At 42.9% G+C, this 15,117-nt stretch overlaps 1 protein-coding gene across 1 annotated transcript; it reads left to right on the top strand.

Annotated features, from left to right (window-relative positions):
- The first annotated feature begins 1,574 nt into the window (after positions 1-1,574).
- LOC108801243 (leucine-rich repeat neuronal protein 1-like) lies at positions 1,575-14,203 on the top strand. Its single transcript, XM_018573179.1, has 2 exons — positions 1,575-1,801; positions 11,531-14,203. Exon 2 carries the CDS (start codon positions 11,581-11,583, stop codon positions 13,789-13,791), a length of 2,211 nt encoding a protein of 736 aa, XP_018428681.1. The 5' UTR covers positions 1,575-1,801; positions 11,531-11,580; the 3' UTR covers positions 13,792-14,203.
- The last annotated feature ends 914 nt before the right edge of the window (positions 14,204-15,117 follow it).

Here is a 15,117-nt window from a genome sequence, read left to right as displayed (position 1 = left end):
GGCCCGCCGGCCGCCGAAAACTGTGAAGGGAGCCGAGAATAAAAAAGCCGGCGGGCACTTCAGGGGGCAGCCCTGGACCTTGGCCATGAGGACCCAGCAAGCTGAACACACGGGTGCGCTGTCTGAGCCTGACACACACGCACACTGGTGTGTTTTTCTGCAGCCTCCCCCACCAGAAAATAGCCAGAAGAGGTGAGGGTATTAAATAGAATAATTATTTTTTTTGTAGCCCAACTGATGGCATTGCTGTATAAAGTACAGCTGGTATTTGTAGTGCTATATAGCAGGTCACATTCTGCATTGCAAAAAAAAATCTTGCTCCAGGGCCCTTTGTTCCCTAGGTCCGCCACTGACAGGTACTCTACATACTGCATGGCTACACAAAGCATTCACAGAACAGACAGTACATGTACTCTACATATTGCATTGCTGCACATAGCATTCTCAGAACAGATAGCAAAGGTACTCCATATATTGCATGGATGCACACATCACTCATAGAACAGGCAGTACAGGTACTCCGTATAATGCATGGATGCACACATCACTCACAGGACAGGCAGTACAGGTACTCCGTATAATGCATGGATGCATGTAGCACTCACAGGACAGGGAGTACAGGTACTCCATATAATGCATGGATGCACACATCACTCACAGGACAGGGAGTACAGGTACTCCGTATAATGCATGGATGCATGTAGCACTCACAGGACAGGCAGTACAGGTACTCCGTAGCAGACCTTGTATATATGGTCAGATTGTGCAATGTTTTAGCCCAGCACAGATTAAATGGCATGACTGTACATAGTATTCAATATAAGTGTATACTGCATGACTTTAAATTACGCTCACATTACAGATGTGGTTATATATACTGCATGGTTGCACAAAATATTCACTACAATTATAAACTTCAATACTTATTTTAGGCTGCAACAGAATTATACATGTGTAGGTATAATGTTTGTAGGACACTATATTGGATAGGTGCACAATATTTTGCACATTTGCAGCATACTGCATTGCTGCCCACACTTTTTATTACAGATGTGTGTTGAATGGCCCCTTTTGCATTCAGGCTCTAAAGGCATTGTTGTCCTCATCTGCAGTATGAAGCAGACTGTGTACTGATCACGTAGCTCTACAGCTTGCACCCTTCCTCTGTCTGCAGCTGGCAGCCAATGATGTCACTGTTTCCCAGTGCAGTCTTTTCCTGGGCAGGAAAGGGTTAAGGATGAGACTCCCTCTGTTTCCAGGCAGGTCAGTGATGTGATCCTGGTCTGACACCAACACACAGCTTATCCATATTTATAATATTACCGTGTGTTGTCATTTTCTATATCAGAAGCTTTACTCTATCCATTCTCTCAGTCCAGCCCTCCCTTCCCTCTTTGCCATTGGCTGCTGCTCTGGTGCTTGGCAAATCCCATTGGCTGCCCTCAGCAGCTGTCAGATAAAAAGCTGCTTTTATACAGCATAAGGACAAGAAAGAATCAGGCACAGAGAGCAAGAGAAGAGAGAGAGCGAGAGAAAGAGAGAGGAAGAGAAAAGATGATAGACAAAAGCAAGGCAAGCGATTGCTAGATAACAGGAGCATATTCAGGGTTTCAGCTCTGTGGAGAAAGACAGAAGGCCGCAGAGGGACCAGGGAGGGCTGGCGAAGAAAAGGGTGTGGAAGACAAAGAATGAGAGAACGCCGAACATAAAGCCAATGGCGTAAAGTTCAGGACGTCAATTTTAGATTTGCAAATAGAGCGAAGACTCCTTGGTTCTGTGTACAGCCAGAAGACCCTACAGAGTAAGTTATTTCCTTTGTTTTGGTTTGTCTTTCCTTTGGGTTGCCTCATCACCTTCTCTTTGACTTTCTTATGTGTCTTGCCTGTTTTGTCCTTCGAGTTGCACATCCATCTTTTAGTGTGGTAGCCTATTCCTCTACACTTTGTGTCTCCATCTTTCCTTTGGGTTGCCTTTATCCGTATTCCTGGTTTTTATGATTCCTCTCCCACTCTCCTTTAGGTTACCTCTCTGCCACCACATAGTCCTGTTTTCCCATTGGGTTGCCTATCTTACCATTGGGCTACCTAGTAGTCTTGCTTTTTAGGATGCCTATCTTACCATTGGGCTACCTAGTAGTCCTCCTTTTTGGGTTGTCTATCTTACCTTTGGGCTACCTAGAAGTCTTGCCCTTTGAATTGCCTATGCATCTTTACTTTATGTTAAGTACACAACTCCCAGTTGGTTTTCTTGTCATTTGTGTTGTTTTTTACTTTTTACTTTGGGATACCTACTTACCTTGTCTTTGCATCACCTGTCCATTCTTTGGGATTGAAGTCCATTTGACTTATTACTTGCCCCTTTCATCTTTTTCAAGAGATTTTGAGTCACACCCTCCATTGCCTTAGAACCTGTTCCCATGACCTACCAGCACTATTGTTCCTCAACAGCTGGAGAGCTACAGGTATCCCAACATGATCCAAAGCCAAGTACAACTCTTAAGTAATTGTGAGTCATTTTTAAGCTTACAAAAGTTTTCTTGCCCTCATTAATATTTTCTAAAGCCAGCAAGACAATATACATTTTTTTTTAATAAGGAAGGGAAAAGAGCTAAGATGGCAAGAACAATAAGAACAATGGTGATGTGCAAAGAGCAGAAACACATAGCAGCCAATGGGAATGTTGGGGCTTGTAGTTTCACTCAGGTCAGTGAAAGAAGACTTCCAATTGGTCGTTGTAGTTTGCTGTACTTAGTGCATTGCCTTTTGTCTCACTGAACCTGTTTAAATTGTTAAAGTGATGAAATGAGCTACTTTCTGTTTGTTCTTTATGTAAATATATCATCTAACAAAGGTGTGGGTGTGACCTGGGACTTCGAGGACGCAAAGCCTTACAACATCTGAGTTTTGTTAGTTTTAAACCTTCACATCACTAAACATGCTACATTGAAATATATATTTAATACCGCTACATGCATTTAACTAATAAAAGGCATGACGCAGCAGCAAAAGTAATAGAGGGCTGCAAGAAGCATGATATTTTCTTATTTTGCTTATCTTACCTTGCCTTGCCTCTTCTGAACGCTGGGTGAAGGAAGAAGAGGAGTCACAAGGCTCTCCACAGCTGCCATAACACAGAGATGTACTTTATCTCTGCAGACTGCTGATTGGTGGACCATGCAGCTCAGTGATCATCCTGCTTATACAGCTGACAGCATGCTCCTACCAAAAGCTTGTCTAGGTTTTTGGATGCCTATCACCAACAATACCATTTATTATTTGGTGATACAAGGGTGGAGCCTGTACAAAAGGGAGTCATTTTTCACATGCATCCAGGGAAGCCTTTTACACTAAAACAGCATTTAAAAGAGCAAACAAAGGCTCCAATTTTGGATATGTTCTAAAAATGCTAGTTGGCTGTCATGCTGATTCGTCGGCTTCAGTACTTTGAGTCACTAACCCAGAACATGTCTGTTTGTTCCATGTCAGTGACTCTGAGTATTGAAGCCAGAGGCTCAGCATAACAGCCAGCAAGCTAGTATTTTCAGAAGAATGGCAGCCTGTGTATTTTATTCAGGAAAGTTAACTTTTAATATGTTTTACATGTAATTATGTTATATTGTTATGAAAAATAACCATTTTGTACATTATGTTACAGCCTTTTAAAGGGTCAGCCTAGATATATAGTTGTTGGCAGGCACTTAAGGCTTGGTTCACATTTCTCTGGTGTGGTTGTCTCTCGTTAACATTCTTTGCACTAAGGCAGCCTAGTCAAATGGACAACTTACCAAAATGTCCAATGAATGAGCATGCATCATGTTCAGCAATTCAGCACACCACCATGCATTGCAGTGCTTTGGAGTGCGCTGACGCATGTAACATGTGCTAATGTACCTTACGGGATGCCCGCACTACCGCACGTACTTCGGCAGAAACTGTGAAACTGAGAGTTAAACCTCCTTTGTGTATCTCTCAGGGCCCCGGGTGATGTACTTGAATTTTAAGGTCTACAGATCATCATATGGGGCTCCCCCTGCTGGATTTTATTTTATATTGTGTAGAATGGATCACGATTTGCCAGAACAGGAACAGTCAGGAATTATGTCAGGGAAATCTTACTGGTGGAGCATACCTGACACGAAAGACATAACGTACAACATAAAGTGCAATAAAATGTTTTTCAAAACACAGGAGCTCATTCAGGTAAAAAAATTTTACATTACACATGAGGAAAAGACACAAGAAAAACCTAAAAAATAATTGCTCTAATCGTCAGATGATGATGATAGATTAGGGATGTCCAGATACCAGTTCAGATACCAGTGCCGATACTTGGCATTTTCATGAAAACTACCAGGGTTGCAGAGGTTGCAGCTGGGACCTGGCTCTGGCTCTCCACCACTGTCCTGAAATCATTCGTCTGTATTGTTTTAGAATAAATGTCACATGACACTAAACAAAAATGTATCAGTACTTGTATCTGTGAGTATTTGGACAAGTATCACTACTTGTACTTTTACCGAGTACGGTACTAGGTATCTGAACATCACTACTATAGAGTTCATCTCAAATGAATCAATAAGTATCTGCAGAAATATCGTGAAGTGAGTGAGCAGTCAAATGCAGCCAGCCGGGAAGTAGAGGATTGGGAACTCCAACTGTGATAACTAGCAAGAAGAGAAAAAAGGAGAGCTCACGTTATGTAGTATATCGAACACTGATTTATTGAAGTGACAGAATATATTAAAAAGCACTCACAAAGGAAAGGTAGGGAGAGACTGGTAAGGGCTGATTAAGGGGAACGTGTTCCTGTACATAGTGACATCATTGTGGTTGGAGCAAGGTGTCAGTGGTGGGTGATCCTCTTCTCAGGAGCTTGTATTCTGTTGAAATAGCCAACTTGTCGAGATCTGCAAACGTGTCACTTCCAGAGACTTGTCAGCAAGAGATTTCGACGAGTTGGCGGTAGCGCATAACAAAAAGCCTATAAGAACACTTGTTGAGTTGTCCAACTGCTGCTAGTGCGCATGGGCTGATGTAAAACTAATACAGTGGCTTTAATTAAAGGAGAATTATTGGGTGACTGAAAAACACTCATTCCCCTAATTCAAGCCGACCTGTGACAAAGAAGCTGTCACAGGTCAGCTCTATAGATCGGGATGTGAGCGAAAACACACAGCCGTCGCTGACATCCTGATCATCTTGCTGCAGAGAGCGATGACTGTCAGTCACCGCTGCCTGCAGGGATTACCCCCTTCCCTCTCTGTTTCTATAGCAGTGACTGGAGGGACAGACAGGGGAGCGGGCGGGAACAGCTGCTTCTGCCTCTAGAAAGGCAGAGCCCCCTTTCAATCAGCCAGCGGGGTGGATCTTTACAGCATTGTCAGGATCTGTCCTGGCTGCAGCACTCTCAGCAGATAGCGGCCAATAGCCTGCTATATACTGAGTTTTGGCTCGCTGGAGGACACAGTATACTGTATGTCCTTTAGGGACCCTGAGGAGAACTATGGGAAAAAAAGGTTGTCCCTTAGTTTTCTTTTAAACAGAACCAAGTACAAGCACAAAGTGAAATAAAGGCACTTTTGGGTAGACTGGCCTGTTAAAATGTAACACACTGAAAACTGAATTGCAATCTAGCAATTTGTCATTAAGGATCCTGTGCAATAACTGAGCCGTGAGGCACCGTTTGCCTCAGGGTGCAGACTGGGATTGGGGTCAATTGCTATGTTTAGAAATACAATTCAGAACATATAAAAATGTATTTGTACATCGGATTTATTATACAATAATTATGTTTTTTCCCCCTTTTTTCACTGACATTACATGTGTGAGGCTTTTTATACAGCGGTGTGAGGAGTCTTCAGCAAAAGGGGCAGCCAGGTAGAGAGGGCAAGCCCTCTTTTAATAAATAGAATGTCTCTGCTGCTTATTGGCAAATGAAACAGCCAAACAAACGACCATAAAGAATCATTTGTCCAATGACAATGGCTGTAGTGATGCACAAGCATCGGGGGCCCTGTTGTGTCTGAAACAACATCTGTCTGTATTACCCTCTAGCCACCAATCACAGTCAGACGTTGCCTTTTCCATTCTGCCCCCCAGTGCAGGCTGAATTCTGCTTGGTGGCTTTAGGGTAGGTGTAGGCATCCTAGGCAATCCAGCTGTGGTGAAACTTCCATGAGGCAATGTAAGACTATTGACATCCACAATTATGTCTCCCAGACACAGAGGCATGATGGATTTGTAGTTTAACTACAGCTGGAATGCCAAGGTTGCCTACCCCCGCCCTAGAGCCATCACAACCCAAATGGCAATGCCATGGTTACCCAGGAAAAATTGTGCAGTCCATCCTCAAGTAAGTAATGTTTTATTGTGGCTTTATATATGGTGGAGACATTGGACAAGAGATTTTGGTGCTAGGATTGGGGTGCTGGAATCTTTCAGTGCAGAGGGTTGATCTCCCAGTGCAGATGAGGTGGGTATGCAAACAAGGAGTTAGGGGTCATTCACACCAAAGTGTTGTGCTAAAAGCATGGGCTCCATGCATTTATTGCATGCTATCACACAGCACGGGGGGTAACGCATGCTAAGGGCATTGACGTGTTGCCATTGATAGTCAATGGCACCCTATTGCACCTCCCGGTGGGCATGCATTGCAGCTCAGCATGCAGTAGCACAATAATGTGCGTTGTGTTTCCGTGAAGTGAAAAAAGTAATGCATGCTCCACTTTTTTCACCGCAAGGCAATGCATGCCCTGCTGAAAAGGTGTGTTGGGGTGCCCTTAAGAATCAATAGCAACAATACACACCAGTGCACCTAGCATGCAGTGCCACGACCTGTGCAATAGTGTGCGCTAAATGCATGGATCATACTTGTTTAGTGCGATACTATGATGCGAATGAGCCATCAAAGTGAACCTGTGCTTTGCTCATGCAGGGCAAAACAACAAGCTCACTGTGATGGTGATCCCACCAACTGCACAAACTTACCGACCTTTCACTCCCAGTGGCTAGGTGGAGTGCTATGAAAAGCTTTGTGTGCACTCCATGTCAGAACTCCTTTAGGGCTGAGGATTCTCCCCTGTGAGTCTGTGCAGTCAATTACCAAGCACCGGTGCTCTCCCCAAAGAGGAAAGGGAGTGAGTCACATGCATACTAATACAAGTATTGTTTTTTTTTTATTATTCCTGTAGCTCAGGGATGTCCAAACTCCGGCCCTCCAGCTGTGGTGAAACTACAAATCCCATGAAGCATCTCTCTCCAGGAGTCTGTGAGAATCTTGCAAAGCCTCATGGGATTCGTAGCTCCACCACAGCTGGAGGGCCGCAGTTTGGACATCCCTGCTGTAGCTGAACAAAGCAATGGGTGAGGAAAGGTTGGTGGAACATTTTTAAAACACAGATCCACTTTAAGGGTTAGGTTTAATGGGGGGAGGGGGGGTATAGTGTTAGGGTATTTATGGGAGTATGTTTTAGTAGTAGGGTTACAGAGATGGTCAGAATGAGGGTTACATGTAGGGTTAGTGTGAAGGTTAGTGGAAGTATTAATATACAGGGATGGTAAGTGTTAGGGCCCAGTCACATCTCAGCAAAGCGTTGCTGTGCATTAACTAATGTGCATTAACGTGCATGTCTCATGCTTTAATATTTGTTTATGCAAACCCATTCCTTTACTTTATCACTTTGGTGTAAATGGGCCCTCAGAGGTAAAGTAAGGGTCAGTGTTAGTCTTACAGTGAAGGTCAGTGTTAAGGTTACAGGGAAGGCCAGTTTAAGGTAACAAGGAAGGGTTAGTTAGTGTTTGAGTTACAGGGAGGGTTATTGTTACAGTTACTGGGAGGGTCAAAATTAGGGTTACAGGGAAGCCTAGTGTTAGGGTTAGAGGGAGGGTTATTGTTACAATTACAGGGAGGGTCAAAATTAGGGTTACAGGGAATCTTAGTGTTATGGTTAGAGGGAGTGTTATTGTTACAGTTACAGGGAGGGTCAATATTAGGGTTACAAGGAAAGTTAATGTTAGGGTCACAGGGAAGCTAAGCATTCATTTTTCTGGGAAGGTTAGTGTCAGGGTTCAAGGGGTTTTGTGTTAAGATTTTGGGGGGGTTAGTGTTAGGGTAACAGGACAGGTTAGTGCTAGGGTTAAAAAGAGGGCTACAGGAGGCGTCAGTGTCAGGGTTACAGGGAAAGTCAGTGTTAGGGTTCCAGGTAGTGTTAGTCTTAGGGTCACAGTCTTTGGCTAACAGGGAGTGTTATGGTAGAGTTACAGGGGGTTAGTATTAGGGTCACTGTTAGGGTACAGAGTGTAGTAGGGTTACAAGGAGGGTAAGTATTAGCATTGTAGGGAGAGTTAGTGTTAGTATTTTAAGAAGAGTTAGTGTTAGGATCAGTGGTAGGGTTACAGGGAGGGTTAGTGTTAGGGTTACAGGGAGGGTTAGTGTTAGGGTTACAGGAAGGGTTTGTGAGAGGATTACAGGGTGGGTTAGCGCTAGGATCAGTGTTAGGGTTACAGGCTGAGCTAATGTTAGAGTACAAGGAGTTGGAAGAAGTTATACATCAGTTCATTTGTGCCAATTTAAAGTTTGTCTTTTCAATGCTTTTTGAATACTTAGCAAACAAATAAGAAATTAATTTAAAAAGGGTTTTACCAATATAATATTAGAAATACAACTGTGAAAAAGCATACAGAATTGTCATAATTATGTGTACCAGGGTATGCAGCCAGGGACTGCTATAGAGGAGCTGTAGAGTGGTGCTGATGTAAGTGTTGTACAAGCAATCTTTCCTGTGTCTGCAGGAGCCGCTGTATCTTGGGGCCAGGTCACAAAACCCACCACTGATATGTTTTCATGATATGTTTTCATCTGTCAGCCATGTTTGGTTCAGTATTCTGTACACAGCCAGCAGCTGGAACTGTCCTTGGTGCTGAAACTGAATACAGAGCCCTAAAGCCACCTGATATTTGGGATGGTCATATCATTAAAATGGTTTTCCAGGCACCACATGAGCTCCCATTAAAGTCAGTCCACCCCATTACCTTAAGGTACAACTCTAACCCAATGTGTTTGTTTTTTTGGATAGAGTGGGGAAAGGTTAAAAACTCTGTCAGGGTTGTATTGTTATGTCTCTGCCAGGGGGACTTTCTTCCTGTCCCAGTGGCACCATGTCACATTCTGATAAACAGGGTGCACAGGGACAGGAAGAAGGTTGAAATTTTCTGTAACAGGAAACTGCAAAAATATCCATTCTCCACCCTACTAAAAATGTGTTTTTAAATACCTTCTCAGCACCTAAAATAGCTTCTGTGCAGGATCGCAGCTTCTGGTTTTCTGAGAACTATAGAGGACAGGCCTAGAAACCTGGGAAAATGTTATGCGGCTGATTGGCAGGCGTAGTTTTAGGGTCGTTCGGGCTAAGGATTCCAACAGCATAGATTATGGTATAGTAACCAAGTGCAGAAAATGATGGCTCAGATGACAATGACAGCGGATAGCCTGTGTCTGCTCAGTCAGTGAAAATGGGATATGATCTGGATTGTCTAGAGCCTTGGTTCTCAACTGGTGGGTCGCGACCCTGTGTTCAGTGGGTCCCTGTGTGCCTTTCACTTTTCTAGGTGAGAGGTTCCTCAGCCTTCCCCTAGCGCATCACTGTCAGTTCTTGCGCCAAGCAGCCATTCAAAATATCCTGCCCGGTGCTGAGTGTCAGCTCAAGGTAGGGTGGGCTCCATCCATATGTGCATTGCTTACAACTCCCTTGCATGTCCTATAGAGTGCCTGGACCGGAGTGATGTCACATACTGGCTCTCGGCACCTCTGCAGGGTGTGCAAGGGAGCTGTACAAGCACTGCACATATGGATGGAGCTCCATCACAGTACAGCAGGCCACACCAGACCCCAGGCTGAGGATCCCCTCCAGTTCTCATAAGGTAGGGAGACTGGGTGGATCTTAAAAAAATAACAGAATTGTTGTTTTTTTTTGAATGTGTCTGTGGTTGTATGCTTTTGAGGACCCATTCACACTAGTACAGCGCGTTAATGGCACAGTCCCGTGCGATTAACGCACTATACTTCGAATCGCACCTACCACGCGTTTCGGTGTGAGAAGTTTTAAAGACTGGACTGTCAGCTGAAAATCTGGGTCTGAACGTGCGAATTGTGGCCGTCAGCGACTAGTCAATGTTAGGGTAGAACGGAGAGTGGCAAGACTGGTACAAGACAACAGAAGGGCAACAGTGCAGTGTCAGATTCCTCGCATCACCTTTCAACATCTCGTGGAGTCACGAGGCGGCCCAACGAAGTCATCTCGTGGAGTCATCTCGTGGCCCAATGTAGTACTGATGGGGTGGTCATAATAATCTGGCCACTCAGTGTATATATACATACACATAGATCTATGTGCATTGCACATATGTATGATGTATTTCATATTTTACCCATCACATTTGCATGCATTATGTATATATATTGTATATTGTGCTATGTATTAAATGAAATGGGCAGCTCAGGGTTAATTCTGTGCCTTCATTTCCATGTAGTTGGTTAGATAGAGTGCTCAGGGTGTTGCCATGGTAACATCTTAGTGTGAGCTAAAAAGAGCGTAGGAGACAAGGCTTAAGATGGGGAGAAAAATGAGGGGAACTGGCAAAAATGGAGGGAGTCGAGGTAGGCAAGAGGCTGACAGAAATCATCACGAGGTGGCGGCAACAAAGAAGGCCCGGGGATATATTGTGCATGTGACAGAAATTACATGCAAACATGGTAATGAATCATGAAGATGGGGGGCAGGAGGATTAGCAGTGAAATGGTTTAAACAAGAAAAAAAATAATTGACATCACAAGCTGCACCCATAGACATCACCATTTAAAGAGGCATGTAATAAAAACTTTGTGTGCTTTTCATATAGCAACCAGTCAACTTCTTTTCTGTTTGCCAAGTAAAGATATAGAAAAAGAGAGAACTAAAAAATTGATGTGAGGAATATGTCTTTTTATAAATGGGGAAAAACATCATCTTCATACAGTACATTCAAATACATACATAATACATAGTAATACACAGGATGCTGCGGAAGAGGGGGCAGAGGAGGTAGATGCTGCACCAGATTCTTCAAGTGATGAAAGGGAACCTGTCACTTTGCCTATTCACAGCAAATACATGCTTTGGTTTTTGATACTGTCATTGTTACTTAGAAATTGGATGACATCTCAAATTAGCACATGTTCAGGCACCTGAAAGAGCAGCAACTACCAAGATGTGAAAAGGGTTCTCGCCTCTGACCCTCAGCTCCAAGACTAAGTCCATCACTTGCTGACTTCCTTGCATAAGTACACCTTAAAAATTATAATTAGGCTTTCATTTTTTAAACTACTCTGAAAAAACGGGAGGAAGGATCTGCTTTCTATGGGCAGCATTGTTTCCCTGGTCCAGTTTTGGGTGAGCAAGTGTGCAGAAAAATGTTGGCAGTACCATGCCACCTTAATTATTTCATTATTTTATAAAATGTTCCATTCTAATTTCAGTTTCGTTATCTCATTACAGGTCAATTGTTTCTCAACTGAATTACTGTGATTTACTAGAAAACGTTGAACATGCCTCATTTCTTATGTGAAAAAATGAAAACACCGCTGCCTTGGACTGAACTTTGTATACTTCTTATGATTTTCAATGTATTTTCTACATCTTGTCTGGGATTCTGTCCTCCTCAGTGTGTTTGTGAGACAAGGCCTTGGTTCACACCACAGTCGGTTTACCATGAAGCCAAGACAGTGGACTGCAATGACCTTCTGCTGACTCATATCCCAGAGAACCTCTCCACGGACACCCAAGTTTTACTTCTTCAAAGCAATAAGATCTCACGTATGGGTTGGGAACTCCAGGATCTGGTCAACCTTACAGAACTGGACCTATCTCAAAACCACTTTCAAAGTATTGAAGATTTGAGCATTTCAAACCTTTCTCACCTCATCACCCTCTATCTGGAAGAGAACCAGCTCACAGAACTTCCAGACTATTGCCTAAAAGATCTGGAAAGCCTAGAAGAGTTGTATATTAACCACAACCAGATAAACTTTATTGGTTCCCGTGCCTTTGCTGGCTTAGGTAAGCTTCTGAGAATTCACCTAAATGCCAATAGACTACGTGTTATAGATTCAAGGTGGTTTGAAGACCTCCCGAATCTTGAGATACTTATGATTGGAGAAAACCCTGTGAGTGCTCTTCAGAACTTTAATTTTCAGCCTCTTGGGAAATTACATAGTCTCGTGCTGGCAGGGATGGAACTTGACCAAATTCCAGAAAATGCATTTTATGGACTGGACTATCTAGAAAGCCTCTCTTTTTTTGACAACCGGCTAACTTCTGTGCCCAAGGAAGCAATGAAACCTCTTAAATTGCTAAAATTCCTGGACCTCAACAAAAATGCTATAAGCAGAATTCAATCAGGAGATTTTAGGGACATGCCACATCTTGAGGAACTAAGCCTTAATTCAATGGAAGAGCTTGAACGTATAGAGGGTGAGGCCTTTCAGGATTTGCCTGAGCTACTTAAGCTAGAAATCTGCAACAACCCTAGATTGACCTACCTAGATCCAGGTGCATTTGTCTCTAATGTTGGCGCCTTGAAAACTCTACTTCTCAACAATAATCGACTAGCATTAATACCACTTAAAGTATTTCAAATGCTACCAGGGTTAACTGAAATCAGTTTGTACAGTAATCCCCTTCGCTGTGACTGCCAAAACAATTGGAAAGGACTTTCATCATTGAGACTCATTGAAGCCCAAGCAACACTTTGCACAAGCCCTCCCCTGGTGAGTGGACACCTCTTTCAGGAAATACAAGGCCAGGCATGGCTGAATAGATGTCCACCTTTAATAGATACACAGTCTTTTCCTTCTCGGCTCCATCTTTCCAAGCACCAGTTAGTAACTTTAACTTGCCAAGCAAGTGGTCATCCAAAACCTGAAATCTACTGGATAACTCCGCATGGAGAAAGAATATCGGGAGGAAATGGGAGAATACATATTCAGGGAGAAGGTTCCCTAGAAATACTGGATGCCACAGAGGAGGACTCTGGATCATATATGTGCCAAATGTGGAACTCAGATGGAACTGACAGCAAAAGTGTGATTCTCTACATCAATGGAACTCAGGAACAAGAAGTCACTTCCCTTTCCATTGTTACCAAGAAAGTTCATTCCAGTTTTGTTGTAGTGCAATGGAAAATGTTGGGTGGCCCTGTAAATGCTCCAAGTGTTCTAGTGCCTGTCCAGTGGACTTCCGCAACCATGAGGATACATAACCCACACATCAGTTACACAGCCAAGGTTCCTCTTGAAATCCAGGAGTATAATCTAACTCATCTCCAACCAGCCACCAAGTACGAGGTGTGCCTTACTGTTTCTTCTATTTCTCGTCCAAGTCAACAGTCTTGCCTAAATGTGACCACTAAAGATGCTTCATTTTCCATGGCAGCCGTAGGGAGGCCAGTGAGTATCGCCCTCTCAGCAGCTCTAGGCTCTCTCATTGCTGGTTTATGCATGGCAGCTGTCATTGTGTATGCCGGACATCACCTCCGCCATAAAAGCTGTGGACACTCTTTAAAAAAGTACATGCAGAGAGCATCATTTATCCCTCTCAACGAGTTTTACCCTCCACTTATCAGTCTTTGGGAAGGAGAAACCGAGAAAGAAAAAGAGAGTAGCCTAGAGCAACCTGTTCTGGTGCCACCACAAGAAGATAAAACTTTCCCAACCATTGTTCAAATTGACACTTCAAAAACGTACATGTGGCAGTCATAGACTTGGACAGGGCTGATGACATTAAATATTGACTTTGCTGCTTTCATTCGTAGAAGGTGTTTCTGTCTTAGATCTTTTTGTACAAATGGTTATAAAGCAGTGATGAACTTAGCACAAACCCACCTAAAACTGACATTAGGGACAATTGGAGGGATTCGTATCTTTCTTTTTTGTTATTAGGGAAGAAAATTCCACTGTTTTGCTCCATTACCAGCATCAAACAGTACAGTTTTAAGTGTCTTATGTGGACTTTTTCTGTGAATATGAAAGGAGTTTTGACGTATGGAAACTGTCTCATGTGTATTGATTTAACAATGTGAAGAACTTCAGGCAAAAGTGAACTAAAAGGTTATTTTTAGACCTTGTTGTGTGTAATTGCTTGTAATACTTTTTTAGATTAAAGGAATATGAGACTTGAACCCCATTACCAAAAGGCCATGTATACATTTCTAAAATTGCTCGTCTGTAAGATTCTGGTCATTCAGGGTCCTCTGTTGTGGTTTTGATCAGTAAAGCGCTGCAAAGGGTAAACAATAACTGTAGTATTATAGGAGCCAAACTGATCTCTTCTACTTAAGTCAGTTCCCTGAAATTCTGATTGCATACTGTAATCACTGCTCTTTGTTTTACCAAATATGCTGCCATTGGTTTGTTAGGAATATTGAAATTTGGAATTAAAGAGTAGCTGAACTCTGGAAGCTGTGCTTAATAAATGGCAGGCAGAGGGTAAACGTCTATTCGCCAGTATTGTCTGTGGTCTCCCTGCAGGTAATCTTTTTACCATTATTAACTTACAATGGTTTATTCTGCAATTCATGGTATGGAGGCGGCCATTTTGGTACAGACGGGTGTTGCTTCCTCATGTCATAAAGTCCAATAAGAAGATCAGTGAGCAGCAGAATAGTGACATCATCAAATCTCAATCCAACTCTCCTGAGACTAACAGTCAGAGACACTAGTGTCTGAGATCTCATACTGCAGATATACAACTATAAGGCTGTAGGCACAGTAGTGCCTAGGCACCGTCACATACCAGGAAGTGCATTGCTAGGTTTCAGGAGGAATGCAAGAAAAAAGGTACATTTTCAGTGTGTTGCTTAGGCAGAAATGACATTTTCTAGATGTTCCCTATAACAAAGCAAATCTTCACTTTTTGAGTTCAGGTCCACTTTAAAGGTTCTACTACACTAAGGGGTTCATTTATAAAAGTTCTACCCGGCTTATATGCTTCCTATACTCTACATCTAGAGGAGCTAGTGCCATGTGAATGGCATCTGCCCGATATTTATGTTTGTGAGTATTAGGATAAATGTACATGTATATCAT

Source organism: Nanorana parkeri, unplaced genomic scaffold (assembly GCF_000935625.1).
Source record: "Nanorana parkeri isolate BGI_ZX_2015 unplaced genomic scaffold, ASM93562v1 scaffold2263, whole genome shotgun sequence".
Taxonomy (NCBI): domain Eukaryota; kingdom Metazoa; phylum Chordata; class Amphibia; order Anura; family Dicroglossidae; genus Nanorana; species Nanorana parkeri.
The sequence above is the reverse complement of the archived record's forward strand: the minus strand, read 5'-3'. Positions and strand labels throughout refer to the sequence as shown.